This window comes from Phyllopteryx taeniolatus, unplaced genomic scaffold (genome assembly GCF_024500385.1).
Source record: "Phyllopteryx taeniolatus isolate TA_2022b unplaced genomic scaffold, UOR_Ptae_1.2 contig_25, whole genome shotgun sequence".
NCBI lineage: Eukaryota > Metazoa > Chordata > Actinopteri > Syngnathiformes > Syngnathidae > Phyllopteryx > Phyllopteryx taeniolatus.
Window position 1 is genome coordinate 43,099 of NW_026903173.1, and position 21,260 is coordinate 64,358.

Sequence of the window (21,260 nt, forward strand, 5' to 3'; positions counted from 1 at the left end):
AGGAGTTACTGGTGGCTGGGGTTTGCTGGAGGTCGGGACGGCTGAAAGAATACAGTGAGAGTGGCAGAATGAACTCCAACCACTGATGGACAGCTTAGTCCAATCGATGGCGCGGTTATGTTTCTTGAGCCAGGGGATACCGAGGACTAGTGGAGTCTCTGGAGATGGAATAACAAACAGCTGGAGTGTTTCACAGTGATTACCGGAAATGAGCAGGGTGAATGGTGCAGTTTGGTGGATGACAGGGGAGATGAGTCGCCCGTCCAGGGCCGTAACCTTTTTAGTGAACAGGATGGGTTCGAGGGGAAGCTGGAGTTGACACACCAAGAGCTCATGAATAAAGTTGTGATCTGCGCCGGAGTTGATGAGGGCTGTAACAGGGGTATTGCGATCAGGACCAAGAATACACGAGGGAACGGTCATAAGGGAGGGAGAGCTAGGAGAGGTGTTGGTTTGGATCACCACGGCACTCAGGTCGGGGTGAGCCCGGTCTTTTGGTTCATGGAGCAAGTGGCTATGAAGTGACCTGGCTGTCCACAATAAATACATAATTGCTGATTGAAGCGGCGCTGACGTTCCAGGGGTCTTGCCCAGTTGCATGGGCTACTCCAGTCCACTGGTGGGTGAAGAGGAGGTGGCAGGGGGTTCAGTGTGCGGCGGAGTGGCTGGAGGCGCTGTGCCCGCGGATGGTTTTATACTGCGCGTTCTTATTCTTCGCTCTCGAGCTCTTTCACGAAGACGATTGTCCAATTTTATGGCTAACGAAATTAATTCCTCCATTGAGGTGGGTTCGTCCTTGGCGGTGAGCTCGTCTTTGAGCTGCTCAGATAATTCTTTGAAAAAAAATCATTTTAAAGTGGCGCCATCCCAACCACATTCACTTGCAAGTATCCTAGTCTTTTGAATATGAAGCCACGGAACTCGAACCCTGAGTGAGGGCTAGGAGGCGCCGAGTGGCTTCTCTACCCTTAACGGGGTGGTTGAAGACTTTCTTAAGCTCGTCCGAAAATGAGTCGAATGATGCGAGTACTGGAGAGGAATTATGCCAAAGCGCTATTTGGAAGATCTTCTGTGCAGAAAGTTAATAATGAAAGCAATTTTGGATTTGTCCATGGGATAACTCAGCGGTTGCAGGTCGAATACTAGTGAACAGTTTAATAGAAATTAACTACATGAACCTAGATCCCCAGAGTAAGGTTCGGGATGAGCAACGTGAGGCTCTTTGTACGGAAGGAGGGGTTGGTCGGAGGCTGCGGGCTAGGGAGGAATACTCACGGGAGGATTGCTAAGGTGTGGGTTTCCGGAGTGCGTATGGGAGGACAGAAGAGATACTTGTTGTGTGAGGGTATTTAATGAGTCCATGATCTTGTGGAGGGCTTTGTCCTGTCTGCCTATGTCAGCGCCCTGGTGGGCAAGCGCTTCTCGCAGCGCTTCCCGCAACGCTTCCGGTGTTGCTGGGTCCATGTTGGCCAGAGCATTCTGTCACGATACGTAATCGTATCTAATTGGACTGGACGCAAAAGCAGACTGAGGCGGAGGGAGTAGATGAGAGTGGTTTATTTTGGAAGTGACTCAGAGTTCGTGTAACCAAGGCGTGCTAGTGGTCCGTCGGAATAAGGAATGTGCAGGAAGTGGGAACATGAGGAAGTGGAAGAGCTTGACGGTGTGGATGGAGCGGGCAGCGAAGCGGGAGGCACGGGAGGAGTGCTAGAAGTGGAAGAGAACACACGTGAGTGTCATGAACGGACCAGAGGATAGGACCCAACAATGCACGACTCCAAAACAAATGGACAGTTTCAAAAAGAGAGAGGCAGGCAATCCAAAAAAGGCAACAGTATCCAAAAACATGAGGCAAAAAGGCGAGGTCGATAATCGGAATAGGGTCTAGTCTTACTGTGAGTCTGTGACGTGGAAACAAGGAACGCTGGAACGCGACGACAAGGTACAAAGAACTGGCGACACGAGGTTAAATGTGAGGGGTAATTAGGGTGAACGAGGCACAGGTGTTGACGATGCTCTCAGGAGCAGGTGTGTACGAGACAGAGGGAAGACAAAAACCGGAACACACACCCATGACAGTGAGTAAGTACAGGTGCGGGTCATCGGATAATATTTTAAACACGAGAGTCGGCCTGTGTACCACAAACAAGTGTGAATACTCTGGTGTCTGATCCCTGGGTCAGGCAGGCTTAAATACAGGCAGTGATGAGTGCCGATTGGGTACACGTGCGCAGGCAGTGATGAGTGCTGATTGGGAACGGGTGCGCAGGCGAGGGGGTGGTAATTGCTAGAGAGAGAGAGCGCGGGGATGGCGGGGCGCAAAGCACGACCCAAGCTCCAAAAGAGGAATTGCAGGGCACAGATCATGACACCAAGGCTGTCACGTATTTGAACATTCAAAAGGTGTAATTCTTTTTTTTAATATGTGTTTAGTTTTATGGTGAACTTAAACTGTACTAATAAATAAACGACTTTAAGCAAGCAACTTTCACACTTACTCCTTGCTACTATTTTAGCAACTTAGCAACCTGTTGTTGCCATCACGTGGGCTCTGCATTCCGTCCGGCACTGCTGGATAAACGTGCTGGAGCGCAGCATGGAATGGACTGCTTGTATAAGAGTGGGAAAATATGAGATTTTAGATCCATTCCGATCTAATCCGATACTCGTTTTTTTTTGCCGACATCAGACTGATTTCTGATCTGAAAGATCGGATCGGGGTGTAATTGGGATTCCCACATAGTTTCTAGGCAGGACACACCCCACTGCAACATGATCGGAGCCTGCGTGGCAGGAAGGGCAGGCTCCGCAGATGCAGGGTAGTGATGGCCACGGCAGTTCTTTTGAGTGCACCGAATCATTAGAATCATCCATTCATCCATTTTCTTTCCCGCTTATCCTCACTGGGGTCGCGGGCTGCTGGAGCCTATCCCAGCTATCTCCGGGCGGGAGGCAGGGTACACCCTGAACTGGTTGAGTTAAAAGCGACCCGCGTCAAATAACTATATTGACACTGGCCCGCGACTTATTCATTTTAAATGAACTCATCTGGACTGCTGGTGAGCAAACTCGCTAGCCCCCACCCTCCTTGTAACAGTGCTGTAAAAAAGAATTGGCCCCCTTTTCTCAAATTATTATGTTTTTGCATAGTTTCCCCACTTTAATGTTTAAGATCATCAAACAAATGTAAATATCGGACAAATATAACCCAAGTGAACTGAAAATGTTTTTAAATGGTGATTTCATTTATAAGGATAAAAAAGAACCTATTCAAAGTTACCTGGCCCTGTGTGAAAAATTAATTACCCCCCTTGTTAAATCATTAATTAATTATGGCTAATCACAACTTTTGGTTCATTTTCACTGATAACACCCAAGGCGGATTACCCCCAGACCCGTTCAAACAATAAATCACTTAAACAAAACCTGTCTGACAAGATCAAGTTTGACAACAGATCTACAAAAGCTGCAAGAAAATGACACGATCCGGCTGTCCCTTTTCAGGAATATAAAAAAAAAATAGGAAGGAAAAATAGAAGTATATTGGTCTGATGTTTTTAAATGTCATTTGAACTGTGGTGTGTAAAATGTTTTCACTCATGATGAAAGACGTAGACACAACAGCGTGACGTTGATAATTCTGATCTTATAAATTTTAGGATAAAGAAAATCAAGTGACAGCAATTGATAATATATACGGAAAATGAACAACGAATAATTTGATACTGAGCGAAGCGTTTTAAACAAGACAAAGAACAATAACATTGGGGGGAAAAAATTACACGTTTGCATTGTCTCATGTTGCAGCACACACAATTAATTATGGCCAAACGCATTTCTTACGTATTATGAATTCCAACAGTGTCTTTGCTCAATCGTGTACATCAAATTAACGCCACAGCCAATAGAGGAATAGTGAATGTTAAGCGGAACTGTTGTTCAGCTGCGTTTCTGGCGAACTGTTAAAGAAGTGGCCACTCACTCAAGAAGCCTGCTTTGCTAGGATAAAACTTCATTCATTTATCGGTATATTGGGGCGGCTATTCTAACTCTGCTTCGTCAAGTCGATGTAGAAATGGAAACGAAAATGTGCGGGGGTTTGCCTGAGCTGGGGATATCGAACGGCGAGGATCTGAAAGAAACGCTCACCAACTGCACAGAGCCACTGAAAGCGATTGATCAGTTTCAGGTAACGGCAGTAATTCACAGTGCGCTATTATGGGGATTAATTTCGTCACCGGCAACACGTTTTGCAAGGGGGTATGGAGCCATTGCTGTCCAATGTGTTTATGTCTGCTACACAAAACTCATACGGATCTCGGGGTCTCGTCTGCATTATTAGCAGCACTCCTCGCTGTTTCGACTGCGACCCGGAAGTCGTCCTCACCGCGCCATGTTGTCGAGGATCTGACATGACTATAGAAATAGATACGACGTGCTTATGCGGTGGTCACATTGGTGGGGGCAACGTTCCCATCAAAGGTAATGTACAGTGGGTACGGAAAGTATTCAGACGTCCTGAAATTTTTCACTCGTTGTTATATTGCAGCCATTTGCTAAAATAATATAGAAGTATATTTTTCCTCATTAATGTATACACAGCACCCCGTATTGACAGAAAAAAACGGAATTGTTGAAATTGTTGCAGATTTATTACAAAAGAAAAACTGAAATATCACACAGCCAGAAGTATTCAGACCCTTTGCCGTGACTCTCATATTTTGAAGTCGGGTGCTGTCCATTTCTTCTGATCATGCTTGAGATGGTTCTACACCTTCATTGGATTCCAGCTGTGTTTGATTATACTGATTGGACTTGATTAGGAAAGCCACACACCTGTCTGTATAAGTCCTTACAGCTCACAGTGCATGTCAGAGCCAATGAGAATCATGAGGTCAAAGGAACTGCCTGAAGAGCTCAGAGACAGACTTGTGGCGAGGCACAGATCTGACCGAGGTTCCTAAGAGCACAGTGGCCTCCATAATCCTGAAATGGAACACATTTGGGAAAACCAGAACCCTTCCTAGAGCTGGCCGTCCTGCCAAACTGAGCAATCGGGGGAGAAGAGCCTTGGTGAGAGAGGTAAAGAAAAACCCAGAGATCACTGTGACTGAGCTCCAGAGATGCAGTCAAGAGATGGGAGGAAGTTCTAGAAAGTCAACCATCACTGGAGCCCTCCACCAGTCGGGGTTTTATGGCAGAGTGGCCCGACGGAAGCCTCTCCTCAGTGCGAGACACATGAAAGCCCGCATGGAGTTGGCTTAAAAAAAAAAAAAAAAAACACCTGAAGGACTACAAGATGGTGAAATAAGATTCTCTGGTCTGATGAGAACTTTTTGGCCTTAATTCTAAGCGGTACGTGTGGGGAAAACCAGGCACTGCTCATCACCTGTCCAATACAGTCCCAACAGTGAAGCATGTTGGTGGCAGCAGCATGCTGTGGGGGTATTTTTCAGCTGCAGGGACAGGGAGACTGGTTGCAATTGAAGGAAAGATGAATGCGGCAAAGTACAGGGATATCCTGGACAAAAACCTTCTCCAGAGTGTTCAGGACCTCAGACTGGGCTGAAGGTTCCACCTTCCAACAAGACAATGACCCTAAGCACACAGCTAAAATAACGAAGGAGCACCTTCAGAACAACTCTGTGACTGTTTTTGAATGGGCCATCCAGATCCCTGACTTAAACCCAATTGATCATCTCTGGAGAGACCTGAAGATGGCTGTCCACCAACGTTCACCATCTAACCTGACAGAACTGGAGAGGATCTGCAAGGAGGAATGGCAGACGATCCCCAAATCCAGGTGTGAAAAACTTGTTGCATCATTTCCAAAAAGACTCATGGCTGTATTAGCTCAAAAGGGCGCTTTAACTAAATACTGTGCAAAGGATCTGAATATTTATGGATGTGTGGTATTTCAGTTTTTCGTTAATAAATCTGCAAACATTTCAACAATTCTGGTTTTTTTTTCTGTCACTCTGGGGTGCTGTGTGTACATTAATGAGGAAAAAAATGAATGAATGATTTTCGCAAATGGCTGCAATATAACAAAGAGTGAAAAATTTAAGGGGGTCTGAATTCTTTCCGTACCCACTGTATGTACATTGAAAATAAACCATAATTTGCGTATTTCTCAACCAATTTTCCTGAGATTAACTTTTTTGTCAACGTCAAAGCATGTGCAACATTCCAATACAGAACATTTGTCGTTACAGCCCCAAAAATCTTCTTACCTATGAAAGGTTATTCCCATTTCTGTTGTTTTGATTTTACGGCATTGTGTGCAATCGTATTTAGGGTTGCCTCGTTTCACGTTTGAATATGAGTGATTCCGGTCCCAATTCCGGTTGCTCATTTCGATTCCGGTTCTTTAAGGAGGCTGGGGTCAAAAAGGTTTGCACGGTTTAAAATAAAGGGTGTCCAAATGTGTTTGGAACTAACCCATTTGACTTAATATTCATTAATTATTGTTTCAGGTAAAAGTTAAATATAGTATTGTTAAAATAGTTATTTGTGACTGTTTTATCACGTCAAATGGTTTATATGTGCAATTTTTAACTTGACTTCCTGTTTTGAGCATGCAGCCTTTTATTTTGCAGGGTTTGCACCGGAACGCAGCATTTTGGCCTGAAAAATAACTTCACAGGACACCGGTAAAAATGAAAGTAAAACGAAAAAGAGGAATGAATGGAACCAAATGCTCTGTAAAATGTTGATTCCTTTACCTACCCACCGATGAGACACAAGGTTTGTGTTTGTGATACTGTGAGACAAAATTTTTGGCAATTTTGTCCCTATTTGTTATGATGTAAAGTTGCTAGTTTACCTTTGGTGAAGTTTTAGGTCAATGTTACGCTTGTAATGCGACTGTTTCTCTTTTGTTTTTTGTAATTTTGTTTTTTGCTGCTTATTCGTTGGTTTTCGCCACTTTCTTGCTTGGGCTCGGCGGACTGTAGGACTCAAAATGGTGAACCGAAATCTTTTAATTTGAACAATCCCAGGAGAACCGGAATGTTAGTCCCGGTTCCAATCGGTTCTCGATGCCCAACCCTTGACACAATGTGTAGGTATCCTTATTTTTGTTTTCGAGACGTCCACAAACATGGAATGCTTTGACATTTTGACCCCTCTATTTTAGGATCTTTTTAGTCCCGCAGTTCGAAGGGACATGTTGTATCCACGCATATTAGACAAACAACCATTCACCCTCGCATTCACGCCTAAAAGTATCATTTAGGCAAAATCTCATGCAGCCACACTGCTTTGTTTAAATGTGAGCTCCTCGCAGCAGAGATCCCAATTGAGAAGTTTTGGAGAATAACGGAGGAGCAAGGAGGGACAAATGTTTGTAGAAATGAGACGTTTTCTCCTCAATATTCTAATTGTGACTGTTCAATACAAAATTACAGTGTTAATAACTTATAATAATTTGTAATATAACTATTATTTGTAGTGTTCATTTATTTCATAACAATAGATAGTTTATTTTACTCTTGAGACTACGTGAGTCCCGGGATGCACGTCATTGAAACAATGAGTCCCAGCCCTGGAACAATGAGTCCCTGCAAGTTATCATCACAGAATACAGATAGAATAATCCTCCGCGACATCGCAGTTCTTGCTTCACGGTCCTGCTATTTTGCAGATTTTTATTAGTGATTACTCTTTAATCTTTAATTTTTTCATACTTTTTGTACAATATTTAGTGCTATCCATTGTTCTTGGTCTCTATCAATATATGTGTTTAGGCCTGCCACGATGGAAAATGTTTTTAGAGCAAACTATAGTCCCAAAACCTTTCGAGAGAAAGGACATTATCGTGGTTTTTAAACAAAAAAATAAAAATAAAAAATTATGCCACTGGTATCATGATATTAGAGCATACTAAAGAATTGGACACATCTTCCAAATTCTGCCCTGGTAATCAAACATGAGCACAACTGTGTAATGTTATCTCATGTACTAGATAAATGTAGGGCTGCATTTCACAATAAGAGCAAGTAAATAAAAAGAGAGAGGTATACATGTTCAAATAAAGGGCTGAACTTAAGAAAATAAAGTTTGAGTATCCCTTTTTCTATTTGGCATCTTTGTCACAACAGTGAAGTTAATAGTTTAATTTAACAAATCTTTACTGAACCGTTTTACAGGTTATGTTTGTTCAAAACCTTCATTGTGGTTCATCATGGCGTTTCACATATTGTATGCACTTTGAATCAGAGCTCTACAAACAAAAATGAAATTAGAATCTAAATCCATTTATTTCAATTATGTTTCAAAAAGTGAAACTTCTGTTATATTAGTTCACCACACACAACGGGAAATATTTCAAGCCTTCATTTGTTTAAATTTTGATGATTATGGCAGAAAGACAAAAAAAATAAAATAAACACAGCATTTCACCAAATAAAAATTACATGACAAAAGTTCAACATTGTAGGCTCCCCGTGTCCCAATCTTGTCAGCTAATTATCGCAAAACACCTCCACCTCAGCCTTTAAATCAGGGGTCTCAAACTGACGGAGATGATATTTTGTGGCCCCCACCTTAATATGAAAGTTTAATGTTCGTACGGCCCTCGAGTTTTATATGAATGGCACTTTTACAGTGTTGTGTGCGGAGCTAACGAACCTACCAATCACGGTGGGGTATATGGCTCTCGGGGGCTTGGCATCGACCGGGCTTGATGCAAGCAGAGAAACATTTTTCAATGAGTGAAATTTACAGCAGCGTTGCCATGAATTGTGTTAATAAGGAGATTTAAATTTCAATACAGCAGATATTGAAGACTGAAGAAACTAAAAACTGAAATTTATTACTGATTTAAATACTTAGTAGTTCTTAATGTGTTTATGTATTTGTTGATTGATTGATTGAGTTTATTAGTTGTTTTGCACACAACTTGTTTACACCAGCGTTCTTGTTTATCTTATTTTGTGTTAAAAAAGACATTTGAAGCAGTCCGACTCGCTCCAGTGGGAGTCAAATATGGATCGGAGATAGAGGTGTGGTTGAACTCACGTTTTTGATTTATTGAAGAACAAAAGGTTGGTTACAGCCCCAATGGCCTTTCTTGAAGTGCAAAAGAAAGAATCGGCAACACATGATAATATTCTCACATTGGATGGGGTCAAAAACTGTTTGGTGCGGCAGTACCTGGGACATAAAAAAACACAACTGTCCCTCGTGATTACATGCAAGGATATAGTGCCAAGAAGTGGAAATGCTGGGGAGGGACGAGAAACCAGCCGCGCATATAAACCATAATTATACAGCAAATATAAATGCCCAAAATACAACATAATAAGCAAGAAATTTAAAGGGCTTACCGCCCAAAAAATATAAGCAATATGGCTCCTACACACCGACCCCTAATTGTTCTTGTAGGAAAACAAAACAATTCCCGATTACAAGTATATAAGAAGCCAATATTACAAAGGTCAGTTAATTACTTGACGCCTTTGTCATAGCACAAATTTTGATGACACTTTGTTTCAAAGTTAAACATCTATTTACACTATACAAAAGCATGCTTTCTTCATTCTTCTGTATATCACTGTAAATGTGTGTGTGCAGTGAGAGGCAAGAAAGGGGGGATTCTGGTGTTACTAGAAAGTAGGGCTTGGATGTTAAGCAGAGTTTCCCACCAGCAAATCGATGGGCCTGCAAAGAGAGGCATTCTGAGTCTTCACCAGAACTTGCCGAACTAGTCCGTTGGAGTCCGGCATGGTCTGTACGATCCGTCTGAGGATCCAGGAGTTACGTGGTGCAGTGTGATCTGTAATGTGAACAATGTCGCCAAATACGAAGTTTCTCCTTTGGTATGTCCACTTTTGCCGTTCTTGTAACTTGGGCAGATACGCTTTAGTCCACCTCTTCCAGAAGAGGTCAGCCATGTATTGCACCTGCTGCTATCTGCGCCTGGGATAGCAGTCCTCAGGGTGGAATATACCAGGTGGTTTCCTGGGCTTGGTGTTGAGAAGAAGCAGGTGTTTAGGTGTGAGAGGCTCTTGATCGTGAGGGTCGTTCGAAGCTGTGGTGAGAGGCCTAGCATTAATAACTGATTCCACCTCACAGAAGGTTTGAAGTCCCTTTTCGTCAAGAGTCTGTTGTAGTAGTATAGCAGCCAGAACCCTTCTGACAGTCCAGATTTGCCTCTCCCAGATACCACCATGATATAGAACCTGATGGGGGCTGAAAGTCCATGTGATGCCCTTTTTGAGCTGAGTGTCCTGAAAGAGGGCATCAGCCCTGGATGGCCCCTTTGAGTTCCTTTTCTGCTCTGACTAGATTGGTGCCATTATCTGAGCGTGTGACCTTCACTTGACCTCTTTGGGTGATCATCTTCTTTCTTCTTTTCCTTTCGGCTTGCCCTTTAGGCATCGCCACAGCGCGTCATCCTTTTCCATGTAAGCCTATCTCCTGCATCCTCCTCTCAAACACCAACTGTCCTCATGTCTTCCCTCACGACATCCATCAACCTTCTCTGGTCTTTCTCTAGCTCTCTTGCCTGGCAGCATCCTCATCATCGTTCTACCAATATACTCATCATTTCTCCTCTGGACGTGTCCAAACCATCCAAGTCTGCTTTCTCTAACTTTGTATCCAAAACATCGAACCTCGGCTGTCCCTCTGATGAGCTAATTTCTAATTTTATTCAACCTGGTCACTCCGAGAGCGTACCTCAACATCTTCATTTCCGGCACCTCCAGCTCTTCTTCCTGTTGTCTCTTCAGTGTCACTGTCTCTAATCCGTACATAATAGCTGGCCTCAGCACGGTTTTATAAACTTTGCCCTTCGTCAAAGCAGAGACTCTTCTGTCACATAACACACCTGACACCTTCCTCCACCCGTTCCAACCTGCTTGGACCCGTTTCGGCACTTCCTGACCACACTCTCCATTGCTCTGGACGGTTGACCCCAAGTATTTAAAGTCCTCCACCCTTGCTATCTCTTCTCCCTATAGCCTCACTCTTCGCCCACCACCCCTCTCATTCATACACATATATTCTGTCTTACTTCGGCCAATCTTCATTCCTCTGCTTTCCAGTGCATGCCTCCATCTTTCTAACTGTTCCTCCACCTGCTCCCTGCTTTAACTGCAGATCACAATGTCATCTGCAAACATCATGGTCCACGGGGATTCCAGTCTAACCTCATCTGTCAGCCTTTCCATCACCACTGCAAACAGGAAGGGGCTCAGGCATACATCATCATATGCCTCTTGTTTGGCCTTTGCCACCTTTACCTTTGCCCTGTGTCACATCTCAATGTATTCCTTTCGCCTCTCCTTGGTCCTCTCAGTGTCCCACTTCTTCTTAGCTAACCTTTTTCCTTGTATGATTTCCTGTACTGTGAGGTTCCACCACCAAGTCTTCTTCTCTCCTTTCCTGCCAGAAGATACACCAAGTACTCTGCTGCCTGCCTCTCTGATCACCTTGTCTGCAGTGGTCCAGTCTTCTGGAAGCTCCTCCCGTCCACCGAGAGCCTGTCTCACCTCTTCCCCACACTTGTCCTGTCTCAGCTTCCACCACATGGTTCTCTGCTGTGCCTTTGTCTTCCTAATCTTCCTCCCCACCACCAGAGCCATCTTAGACACCACCATCCTATGCTGTCTAGCCACACTCTCCACTACCACTACCTTACAGTTGGTAACCTCCTTCAGATTACATCGTCTGCACAAGATGTAATCCACCTGCGTGCTTCTACCTCCGCTCTTGTAGGTCACCCTATGTTCGTCCCTCTTCTGGAAAAAAGTGTTCACCACAGCCATTTGCATCCTTGTTGCAAAGTCTACCACCATCTGTCCCTCCAAGTTCCTTTCCTGGATGCCGTACTTACCCATCACTTCTTCATCACCCCTATTACCTTCACCAACATGTCCATTACAATCTGCACCAATTACGACTCTCTCTCTGTCTGGGATGCTCAGAACTACTTCGTCGAGCTCCTTCCAGAATTTGTCTTTCACCTCTAGGTCACATCCTACCTGTGGGGCATAGCCACTAATCACATTATACATAACACCCTCAATTTCAGGTTTCAGCCTCATCACTCAATCTGATACTCTTTTCACCTCCAAGACATTCTTAGCCAACTCTTCTTTTAAAATAACCCCAACTCCATTTCTCTTCCCATCTACACCATGGTAAAATAATGTAAACCCTGCCCCTAAACTTCTAGCCTTACTGCCTTTCCACCTGGTCTCCTGGACACACAATATATCAACCTGCTTCTTGTCACTAGGGTGGGGGGCGTGCTGGATCCTATCCCAGCTATCATCGGGCAGGAGGCGAGGTACACCCTGAATTGGTTGCCAGCCAATCGCAGGGCACATATAAACAAACAACCATTTGCACTCACATTCACACCTACGGGCAATTTAGAGTCTTCAATGAACCAACCACGCATATTTTGGGGATGTGGGAGAAAACCGGAGTACCCAGAGAAAACCCACACAGGCACAGGGAGAACATGCAAACTCCACACTGGCGGGGCCGGGGATTGAACCCCGGACCTCAGAACTGTGAGGCAGATGTGCTAACCAGTGCCGCCCATTTCTTAATAATCACATTTTAATGACAATAATCAAGCAAGTTATCGTTGTTAAAAGTTCCCACATCCAAAATATTGCTTTACATTGTTTTGTGTTTGAATGTTTACTTTGAATAGATCCAGTGTGGTGACTGCGGAAGGTGGTACCATGAGCAGTGCCTGGGGATCGACACTGATGGCAAAAAAAATGACAAAGGCCCGAAAAGAGAAATGGTGTTGCATGATATGTGAATAATGTAATAAATAATGGAATCACAATTAATAAAACAATGAATAATGTAAATGTAATCAAAACATATTGTAAATATATATTTCCTTGTAACCCGAAACAGGATTAGCGTTACTCAAAATGGATGGATGGATGTACAGTATATTTTTTACGTTTGTAAATAATTTCCCTCAGTAATGAAACCAACCGTCTTACAGATGTCTGCTATCGCTTCATTGCTACGTTAGATAAGGAACACCATGAAAGCTAGAAAAACAAAAATATAAAAGCAATCACTTGAATCAATTTGTAACTCACGTTTTACACAAAGCTCAATACAATAAGAAAATGATTCATCTAACGTGCGCTTTAATAAAACGGCAGTAGATAAATGACAGATCATACTGTCATCTATCTCCAGGTCTCTCAGACTATCTCGTGGAATCAGGCAGATTTGCCCCAAACAGGAAGTTGTTCTTAAAATATTTTCCACGAAAACATTCAAACAGATTTAACAGACAAATGTGACCACAAAGGTAAATATGTATGTGTATAAATACATAAATATGTATGTGTATAAATACATAAACATTAAACAGTCAAAAAGATACAGAGAGAACATATTGTAATATGAATAAGAACAGTGTAGTATGTATGAGTGGTTAAAGTGTTAATTTTGAAAGCAAAGCAAAAATCATATTGAATGATGGAACAATGTGGGGATTTTAAAGGCTTCAGATATACTACATCAAATGGCGATGGCAGTAATGTCGCATCCTGGGATTGTCTCCTACATGTATGAAGGGGAAAGGTTTTGCGATACGAACGGGATTATTTCTCATAATTTCTTAAAAGAAGTGGTATTGACTTATACTGTGCAGAGTTCAGGAGAAGTTTATTTAGAAATGCCACATCATATTTGGATGGGACCTCTTTTGTTTGAGACCTGCGGTGGTGTCGTGTCTCCCAGAACTGGACTGTTGTTGCGATACAGAAAGGATTCTTTTTAATCCTTTTTTTTTTTTAAAGTCAGTATGCATTGATAGCTACGTATTATTTGAAATGCAGCATCAGCTTTGGATGGGACCTCTTTTGGTGGAGACCTGGGGGTGGTGTAGTGTCCCCCAGAACTTGACTGGTGTTGTGATCCCGAAAGTATTTTATTCCATCCATCCATCCATCCATTTTCTGAGCCGCTTCTCCTCACTAGGGTCGCGGGCGTGCTGGAGCCTATCCCAGCTGTCATCTGGCAGGAGGCGGGGTACACCCTGAACTGGTTGCCAGCCAATCACAGGGCACATTGAAACAAACAGCCATTCGCACTCACAGTCATCCCTACGGGCAATTTAGAGTCTCCAATTAATGCATGTTTTTGGGATGTGGGAGGAAACCGGAGTGCCCGGAGAAAACCCACGCAGGCACGGAGAGAACATGCAAACTCCACACAGGCGGGGACGGGGATTGAACCCCGCACCTCAGAACTGTGAGGCTGACGCTCTAACCAGTCGGCCACCGTGCCGCCAGTATTTTATTCCTTTTTTAAAAATCAATATGCATCGATATCCACATATTTTTATTTGGAGGATTTTATTTTGAAGGTGGCTTTTGTCGCTAGTTGGCGGCTTATTATCGTAATGCCTAGTATACGCAAAATTAGGGGCAGCTGGCTTGACTTCTTCTTTTCGAGTGGAGGCTGGCTTGACCGCAGGTTTTTAGCGCAGTATGCAAGTTTGGGCCAGCTGATGCCAAGCAAAGCTATGCAGCAAAGCTTCTGTACAACAGCGGCAACCAGAATTTGCCTTCAATACGCAGTTAGGCACAAATATGTCCCAAATCCGTCCACCTAGCCAGATTATGGGGATATATTTGCTCGACAACTTTTAATTTCAGCCTGCACTCAAGATTTAATTAGTCTACAAGTCTCTTGACAGCACATCTGCCTCACAGTTCTGAGGGCCGGGGTTCAAATCCGTTTCTATGTGCCCTGCGATTGGCTGGTGACCAGTTCAGGGTGTACCCCGCCTCTCGCCCAAAGATAGCTGGGATAGGCTCCAGCACGCCCGCGACCCTAGTGAGGATAAGCGGTACAGAAAATGGACGGATGGAAGTCTCTTGACGTATCGAAGTGTCAATCATTCAATTGCTGATTAGAAAATGTTCGGCTGGCGAAACATCTCCATACGTGACGTGTATTCGCATATTATAAGGCTCATATGCATTTGTAATTTTTATACAATAGTAGGCCTACTTAAGAGATAAAATATCACCAAAAGTAATGGAGTATTTTTAAGAGTGAAATGCAAGTTATTACCTAATGTGAGATTTATCTTTGTTTGGAACAAATGTCATTAAATACGAACAAAATATCTAATATCATAATATTATTTTGCAAAACAAGTTATCACAGTTACTATATAAAGTGCCGAAAGCAAACATGGTTGGTCAGTATTGTTCCAGTTGTGTCACGTCATGTGGCTGGCTGCATGTAAGCTTTCAATGAGCTTCATGTGTCTTTGGGAGGCCGTAAAAGCTCTTAGAATCCTACGTTGACGATCTGTATGTCCAGCCCGCAGCACATTACGCGTGAATAACCCGGTAACTCGTGGTGAGCTATTGTCTTCCATAGTTTTTCTACCAACCGAGACACCTCGTGACCATTTGGTGACGACACAGCAAACAGTCCTTTAACATTTGAGTTAAAAGCGACCCACTGCAATATGATTGGCTGCCTGCGGCAACATAAGTGACTGGTTCTATCAGGTAGGACACGCTATTATCAACGGTACCGTCGCGTACATGCGCAACACTTATGCCACCATAACGTACGCCGTTGTTTCTGGTCAGTGGCCACGACGTACCTATATTGACGCTGGCCCGCTACTTATTCATTTTAAATGACAAGTGTGAGGCATCAACTCATCTGGACTGCTGGTGAACAAGCTAGTGAGCTTGCACCTACCTTGTAAAGTCCGCGAAGCTGGTAAACTCCTCCCGCTGCATGTCACCCACCGCTTTTAATTTTACACACATTATCACGATCAATGCTGCTACAGTTACTCGTCAAGTAGACTTGACTATTGTAATAGTCTTCTGACTGGACTCCCCAAAAAGAGCATTAAACAGCTGCAGCTCGGGTTCTGAACAGAACAAAGAGGTCAGAGCATATTATTCCAATTCTAAAGTCTTTACACTGGCCTCCAGTCAGCTTTAGAGGAGATTTTAAAGTTCTGCTACTGGTCTATAAATCACTCAATGGTATAGGTCCTGAATACATGAAACAAATGCTCATGGAATATAAACCCAGTTGGGCTCTGAGATCGACGGACTCAGGTCAAATAGTGGAGCACAGAGTTCAAAGCAAACATGGTGAAGCAGCATTTAGCTATTATGCTGCACACAAATGGAATAGGTTGCCAACAGAAGTGACATCAGCCCCAAGTCTGAATGTTTTTAAGTCCAAGTTAAAAAAAACAAAACTTTTTTTCTCATGCTTTTTAGAGCATTTCCACTTTTAAATGATATTTCTTGCACTGTACGCTATTTTAATAGTAACCCCCCTTTTGTTTTAAATGTGGCGGCACGGTGGCAATCTGGTTAGAGCGTCTGCCTCCGAGTTCTGAGGACCGGGGTTCAGTCCCCGGCCCCTCCTGTGTGGAGTTTGCACGTTCTCCCCGTGCCTGCGTGGGTTTTCTCCGGGCACTCCGGTTTCCTCCCACATCCCCAAAACATGCGTGGTAGGTTGATTGAAGACTCTAAATTGCCCGTAGGTGTGAAAGTGAGTGCGAATGGTTGTTTGTTTATATGTGCCGTACGATTGGCTGGAAACCAATTCAGGGTGTACCCCGCCTCCTGCCCGATGATGGCTGGGAGAGGCTCCAGCGCTCCCGTGACCCTAGGATAAGCGGCTCAGATAATGGATGAATGGATGTTTTAAATGTTTATAAACTGTTTTTTTTCCCTTTGTTTTAAAATTATTTTAATCACATTGAGTTGCCTCGTGTATGTAATGCGCTATATAAATAAATTTGCTTTCCTTTGCTTTACATTTGTCACGGGAATAAAACCAAAAATTGTTTCCCCGAGTGATGTCACGTATGATTGTCTTGAGGGTGTGTGTGTGTGTGTGTGTGTGGAGGGGACTATCCCTCTAACTGCAAAGATTGCCTGCTTAATTTGTCTGTCGTTTTCATTCATTTCACACATTATAACAAACACAGTCACGTGCAAAGGTTTTAATAACTTTATGAAGCTAGCAAAGCTAACATCTGTTTGTCTGTCTGTCTGTCTGTCTAAACCCTGTTTATAGCATACACATCTGAAGCTGCTATATTTGCAAAGTTAAAAAGACCAGACTAAAGAGGATTGTATAGGAAAACAAACTATCATTTAAATAAAGTGCAATAATTGCAGTCGTAAAGATTTATCCATGTTCTGTTTGAGACAATGATTTTAAATGGTAAATTGGTTTGTTTTGTGAGTAATAAATTTACAAAATAGTGTGAATAATCATAAAATATGTTTTTAGATGTATGCCAATCATATAGTTGTGGTAATGGTCAAAATTAAGTTATTTTCCCAGGGGAAGAGGGTTAGGCGCTCTCACAATGAGAACTGGCCCCTCTGAGTCGAACAAATGATCGACTAAAAGTAAAGCCTTTAATTGGCCTGTTTTGTCTGTTACTGCTTGTTGCGGAAAAACTTCTTGTTCACAGTAACATATTTTGCAAATATTATATCTGTCGTCACTGTCAGTCTTCATACGAAACTATGGTATGCCATGGTCATGCTGAAGAATTCAAGATGTCCCCACACCACCACCCCAAATTTTAGAGCCACCATTAACCACAAGAGGCAGATCTCCTTTGGGCAAAAAATAAAACGTTAGTGCATATATGAGATCATCACTTTAACCATCTGTAGCAACCACATCCAACCTCACTGCAGCGACCCTTTCCTTGCTGATAAGTCAAATGAGCTGAAAGGCACGTTATCGCCACCTAGCGTTCAGAGACGAATATATTTTGGCCAAATATACTGGCTATATTTGATTTCACAGAATAGAAAATGTGGGGAGACCATACTACGGTATGTCAGTAACCCGATTCATTTGTGCATTTAAACGTAGTTACTAATGTATCCTTTTGTGGAGGTCGTTTAGCTCCTCGCCAGGGACGTAGCAAAATGATGTTAAGCGATCCGAATTGTAATCACACCAAGATTTAATTTAATTTTTGGCACAGTTTGCATAATTAAAATTATTATTATATATTTAAATATATATCCACAACGATTTAAAAAAAAAAACTATTTTAAGAGACTTTGAGTTTGTGTTAATAATTTAGATACCAGACAGATCCAGTAGATTGATGATGACTCTTTGATGCATCTTGTGATTATAGATGGAAAATGGCATCTTGTTGCCAACTCTCCAGTCTGCTCTTCCTTTTCTGGATCTACACGGAACACCTCGACTAGAGTTCCACCAGTCAGTCTTTGATGAACTCCGTGAAAAGCTGATGGAGCGAGTGGCTACGATAGCTGAGGGCAAGGAAGAGGACAGGTATGACAGTAGGAGTTTGTGACTGCCAGGCGGTGCTGTAAGCTGCATAAAACCCGCAAAATCAGGAATTCAATAAATTAGAATACTGTGAAGACATCAGCCCAAACTTTGCTGGCCATAAATGTTTTAAAGTGAGTGTCACACACTAATCATCTACTAAACTCAAAGCACCTGCACAGGTTTTCCCAGGTGTCATTAAATTGGTTCAGTTTGATTCAATTGTCTCAGTTGGGTTCAATATGGGGAAAACTGCAGACTTGACAACTGGCCAGAAGGTCATCATTGATACCCACCATAGGATGGTTAAGCCACAAAAGTTCATAGCTAAGGAGGCTGGCTGTTCACAGAGTGCTGTGTCCAAGCATATCAATGCAAAGTCTAGTGGAAGGACAAAATGTGGCAGGAGCTGCACTAGCAAAAGAGATGACTGTGGGCTTCAGCGGATTATCAAACAAGACTCTAGCAGAGATCCAGAAAGAGTGGAATGAGGCGGGAGTCATAGCTTCAAAAACCACCACATTCTGACGCCTCAAGGAGATGGGCTACAACTGTTCGGTTCCTCGGGTCAAGCCACTTCTGAGCCTGAGCCAACGTAGGAAGCGTCTCAACTGGGCCGAGGAGGAGGACTGGACTGTTGGCCATGGTCCATGGTCCATGGTCCTATTTTCAGATGAAAGTAAAGAGTGCCTTTCATTCGGGAATCAAGGTCCAAGGGTTTGGAGTAAGACTGGTAAAGAACAGAACCCACGCTGTTTGTTGTTAAGATAATTTAAAAAAAATAAAAATTTTGAAAAATTGTTCTAGAACTGTCACTGATGGTGTAGTGGTACACTCGCCTGACTTTGGTGCAGGCAGCGTGGGATCAGTTCCCACTCAGTGACGTGAATGTGAGTGCAAATGGTTGTCCGTGTCTATATGTGCCCTGCGACTGACTGGCGACCAGTCCGCCTTTCGCCCGAAGTCAGCTGGGATAGGCTCCAGCGTCCCGCGACCCTAACCAGGATAAGCGGTGTTGAAAATGGATGGATGGATGTTCTAGAAATGAGTTTCTATATGTTGGCAGCTCTGCAGTCATAGCCATAAATGCAATTTTACTAATAATTGGCACCATAATTCCTCCCGGTGTTTCGGTTTTCGGCTTTGGGTTTCGGTCAAGAATTTTCATTTCGGTGTGTAGCATATATTGGCGTTTGGAAAAACGTAATTTATTTAAGAAATTGTCGAAGCAGCGAAGCCTGCGTTGCGATCACGGGGCTTTATCTTGTCAGCTCAAACGCGACCGGATACACTCGTTTCCATGGCGATGTGATCGCGACTCGTTTATTATAAGAACAAAATGGGGGAAAACGTGTGCTGGTGGTCACCGGTGCTCAAGAGATTGCGTTCATTTAAGGCTTGCTTGAGGTATGTTTACGTACTTTTAATACGATACTGGTAGGCAACAAAACGTTATGTAGCCTACCAAGCTACTGCTAGCACTAACGGTTGTACGTAATCATGCCGGCATTATGTCGAATCATGCTCTTAGGTTTCGGTGTGTATGAAGTAATTTAATTACAATAACAAAGTAAGTTAGGGCTCATTATTTCATGTAATGTTGGTTTGACCTGTCTGATTAGAATAAATGACCTGACTAGACAATATATTTAATGTTCAAACTGCTGAACTTCATTTATTTTATTTTTTTTAAGCAAATAATCATTAAATTTTAATTTTATGGCTGCAACACATTCCAAAAAAAGCAGGCACAGGGTCATGTTTACCACTGTGTTACATCACCTTTTCTTTTAACAACATTCAATAATTGTTTGGGAACTGAGGACACTAATTGTTGAAGCTTTGTCGGTGGAATTCTTTCCCATTCTTGCTTGATGTACAGCTTCAGCTGTTCAACAGTCCGGGGTCTCCGTTGTCGTATTTCGTACAAATTGCGTTTGGAACGCCCCTTTTTCATCTCTAGCCTTGTCACTTACGATCTTATACCGATATTGCAATGTTGAGTTTTGGCCGATACCGATATTGGTCCGATCCGATATGAGCAATAATCATAAATAATTTACTGATATGTAGTATGGAATGTTATAAAATGCTTGATGAAGTGATATTACTTAATAGAGAACAATAATCAGCAACAGTAGGCATGAGAAACACTGACCCATTTACTGTATTATTAACCAATGGGTTACATCAAGTAACTGTGCTGTGCACGTCTTGACCTCTGCAGGGCAGCGTGGTGCACGCAATGAGGCACAATTGCAGTAACAAAGTAGAAGTTACGATTGATTAATAATATAGCTCATTTTTCACAGAGTTTGAAGAATATATGCCTGAGAGTGTTTTTATATTGCCTATTTATGCATTTATACAGTGTGTAACAATATTATTTTCAGATATATAAGTACTGCGAGTTTGATGCAAATTTTCATTAGCTCGTCAGTGGTCCTTTTCGTTCATTGTGTGTTAGCTTTAAGTTAGCTATTTTTATGAACACAAAAAGAAATGAAGGCTATGATGCATTTGAACATTCAATCGGTGTAATTATTTTATGTGTATTTAGTTTTACAGTGAGTCACTGATGGTGTAGTGGTACACTCGCCTGACTTTGGTGCAGGCAGCGTGGGTTCAGTTCCCACTCAGTGACGGTGTGAATGTGAGTGTGAATGGTTGTCCGTGTCTATATGTGCCCTGCGACTGACTGGCGACCAGTTCAGGGTGTAGTCCGCCTTTCGCCCGAAGTCAGCTGGGATAGGCTCCAGCGTCCCCGACCCTAACCAGGATAAGCGGTGTTGAAAATGGATGGATGGATAGTTTTACAGTAAACTTCAACCGGAGTGTCATTAAACGACTTTAAGCAAGCAACATTCAGTCTTACTCCTTGTTACTATCCTAGCATCTCAGCAACCTGTTGTTGTGATCGTGTGACATTGGACTGACAT

At 42.9% G+C, this 21,260-nt stretch overlaps 1 protein-coding gene across 3 annotated transcripts in view; it reads left to right on the top strand.

Annotated features, from left to right (window-relative positions):
- Positions 1-3,940: 3,940 nt before the first annotated feature.
- Positions 3,941-21,260, top strand: part of nelfb (negative elongation factor complex member B) — a 52,323-nt gene continuing 35,003 nt past the window's right edge. For 2 of the 3 annotated variants that reach the window (XM_061765081.1, XM_061765083.1), the window contains exons 1-2: positions 3,941-4,189; positions 18,164-18,324. In XM_061765081.1, coding sequence (XP_061621065.1) covers positions 4,076-4,189; positions 18,164-18,324 — 275 coding nt within the window. In that variant the 5' untranslated portion in view covers positions 3,941-4,075. Of the gene's footprint in view, positions 4,190-6,599; positions 6,748-18,163; positions 18,325-21,260 lie in introns of all 3 variants that reach the window. The other variant, XM_061765082.1, reaches the window with a different exon arrangement.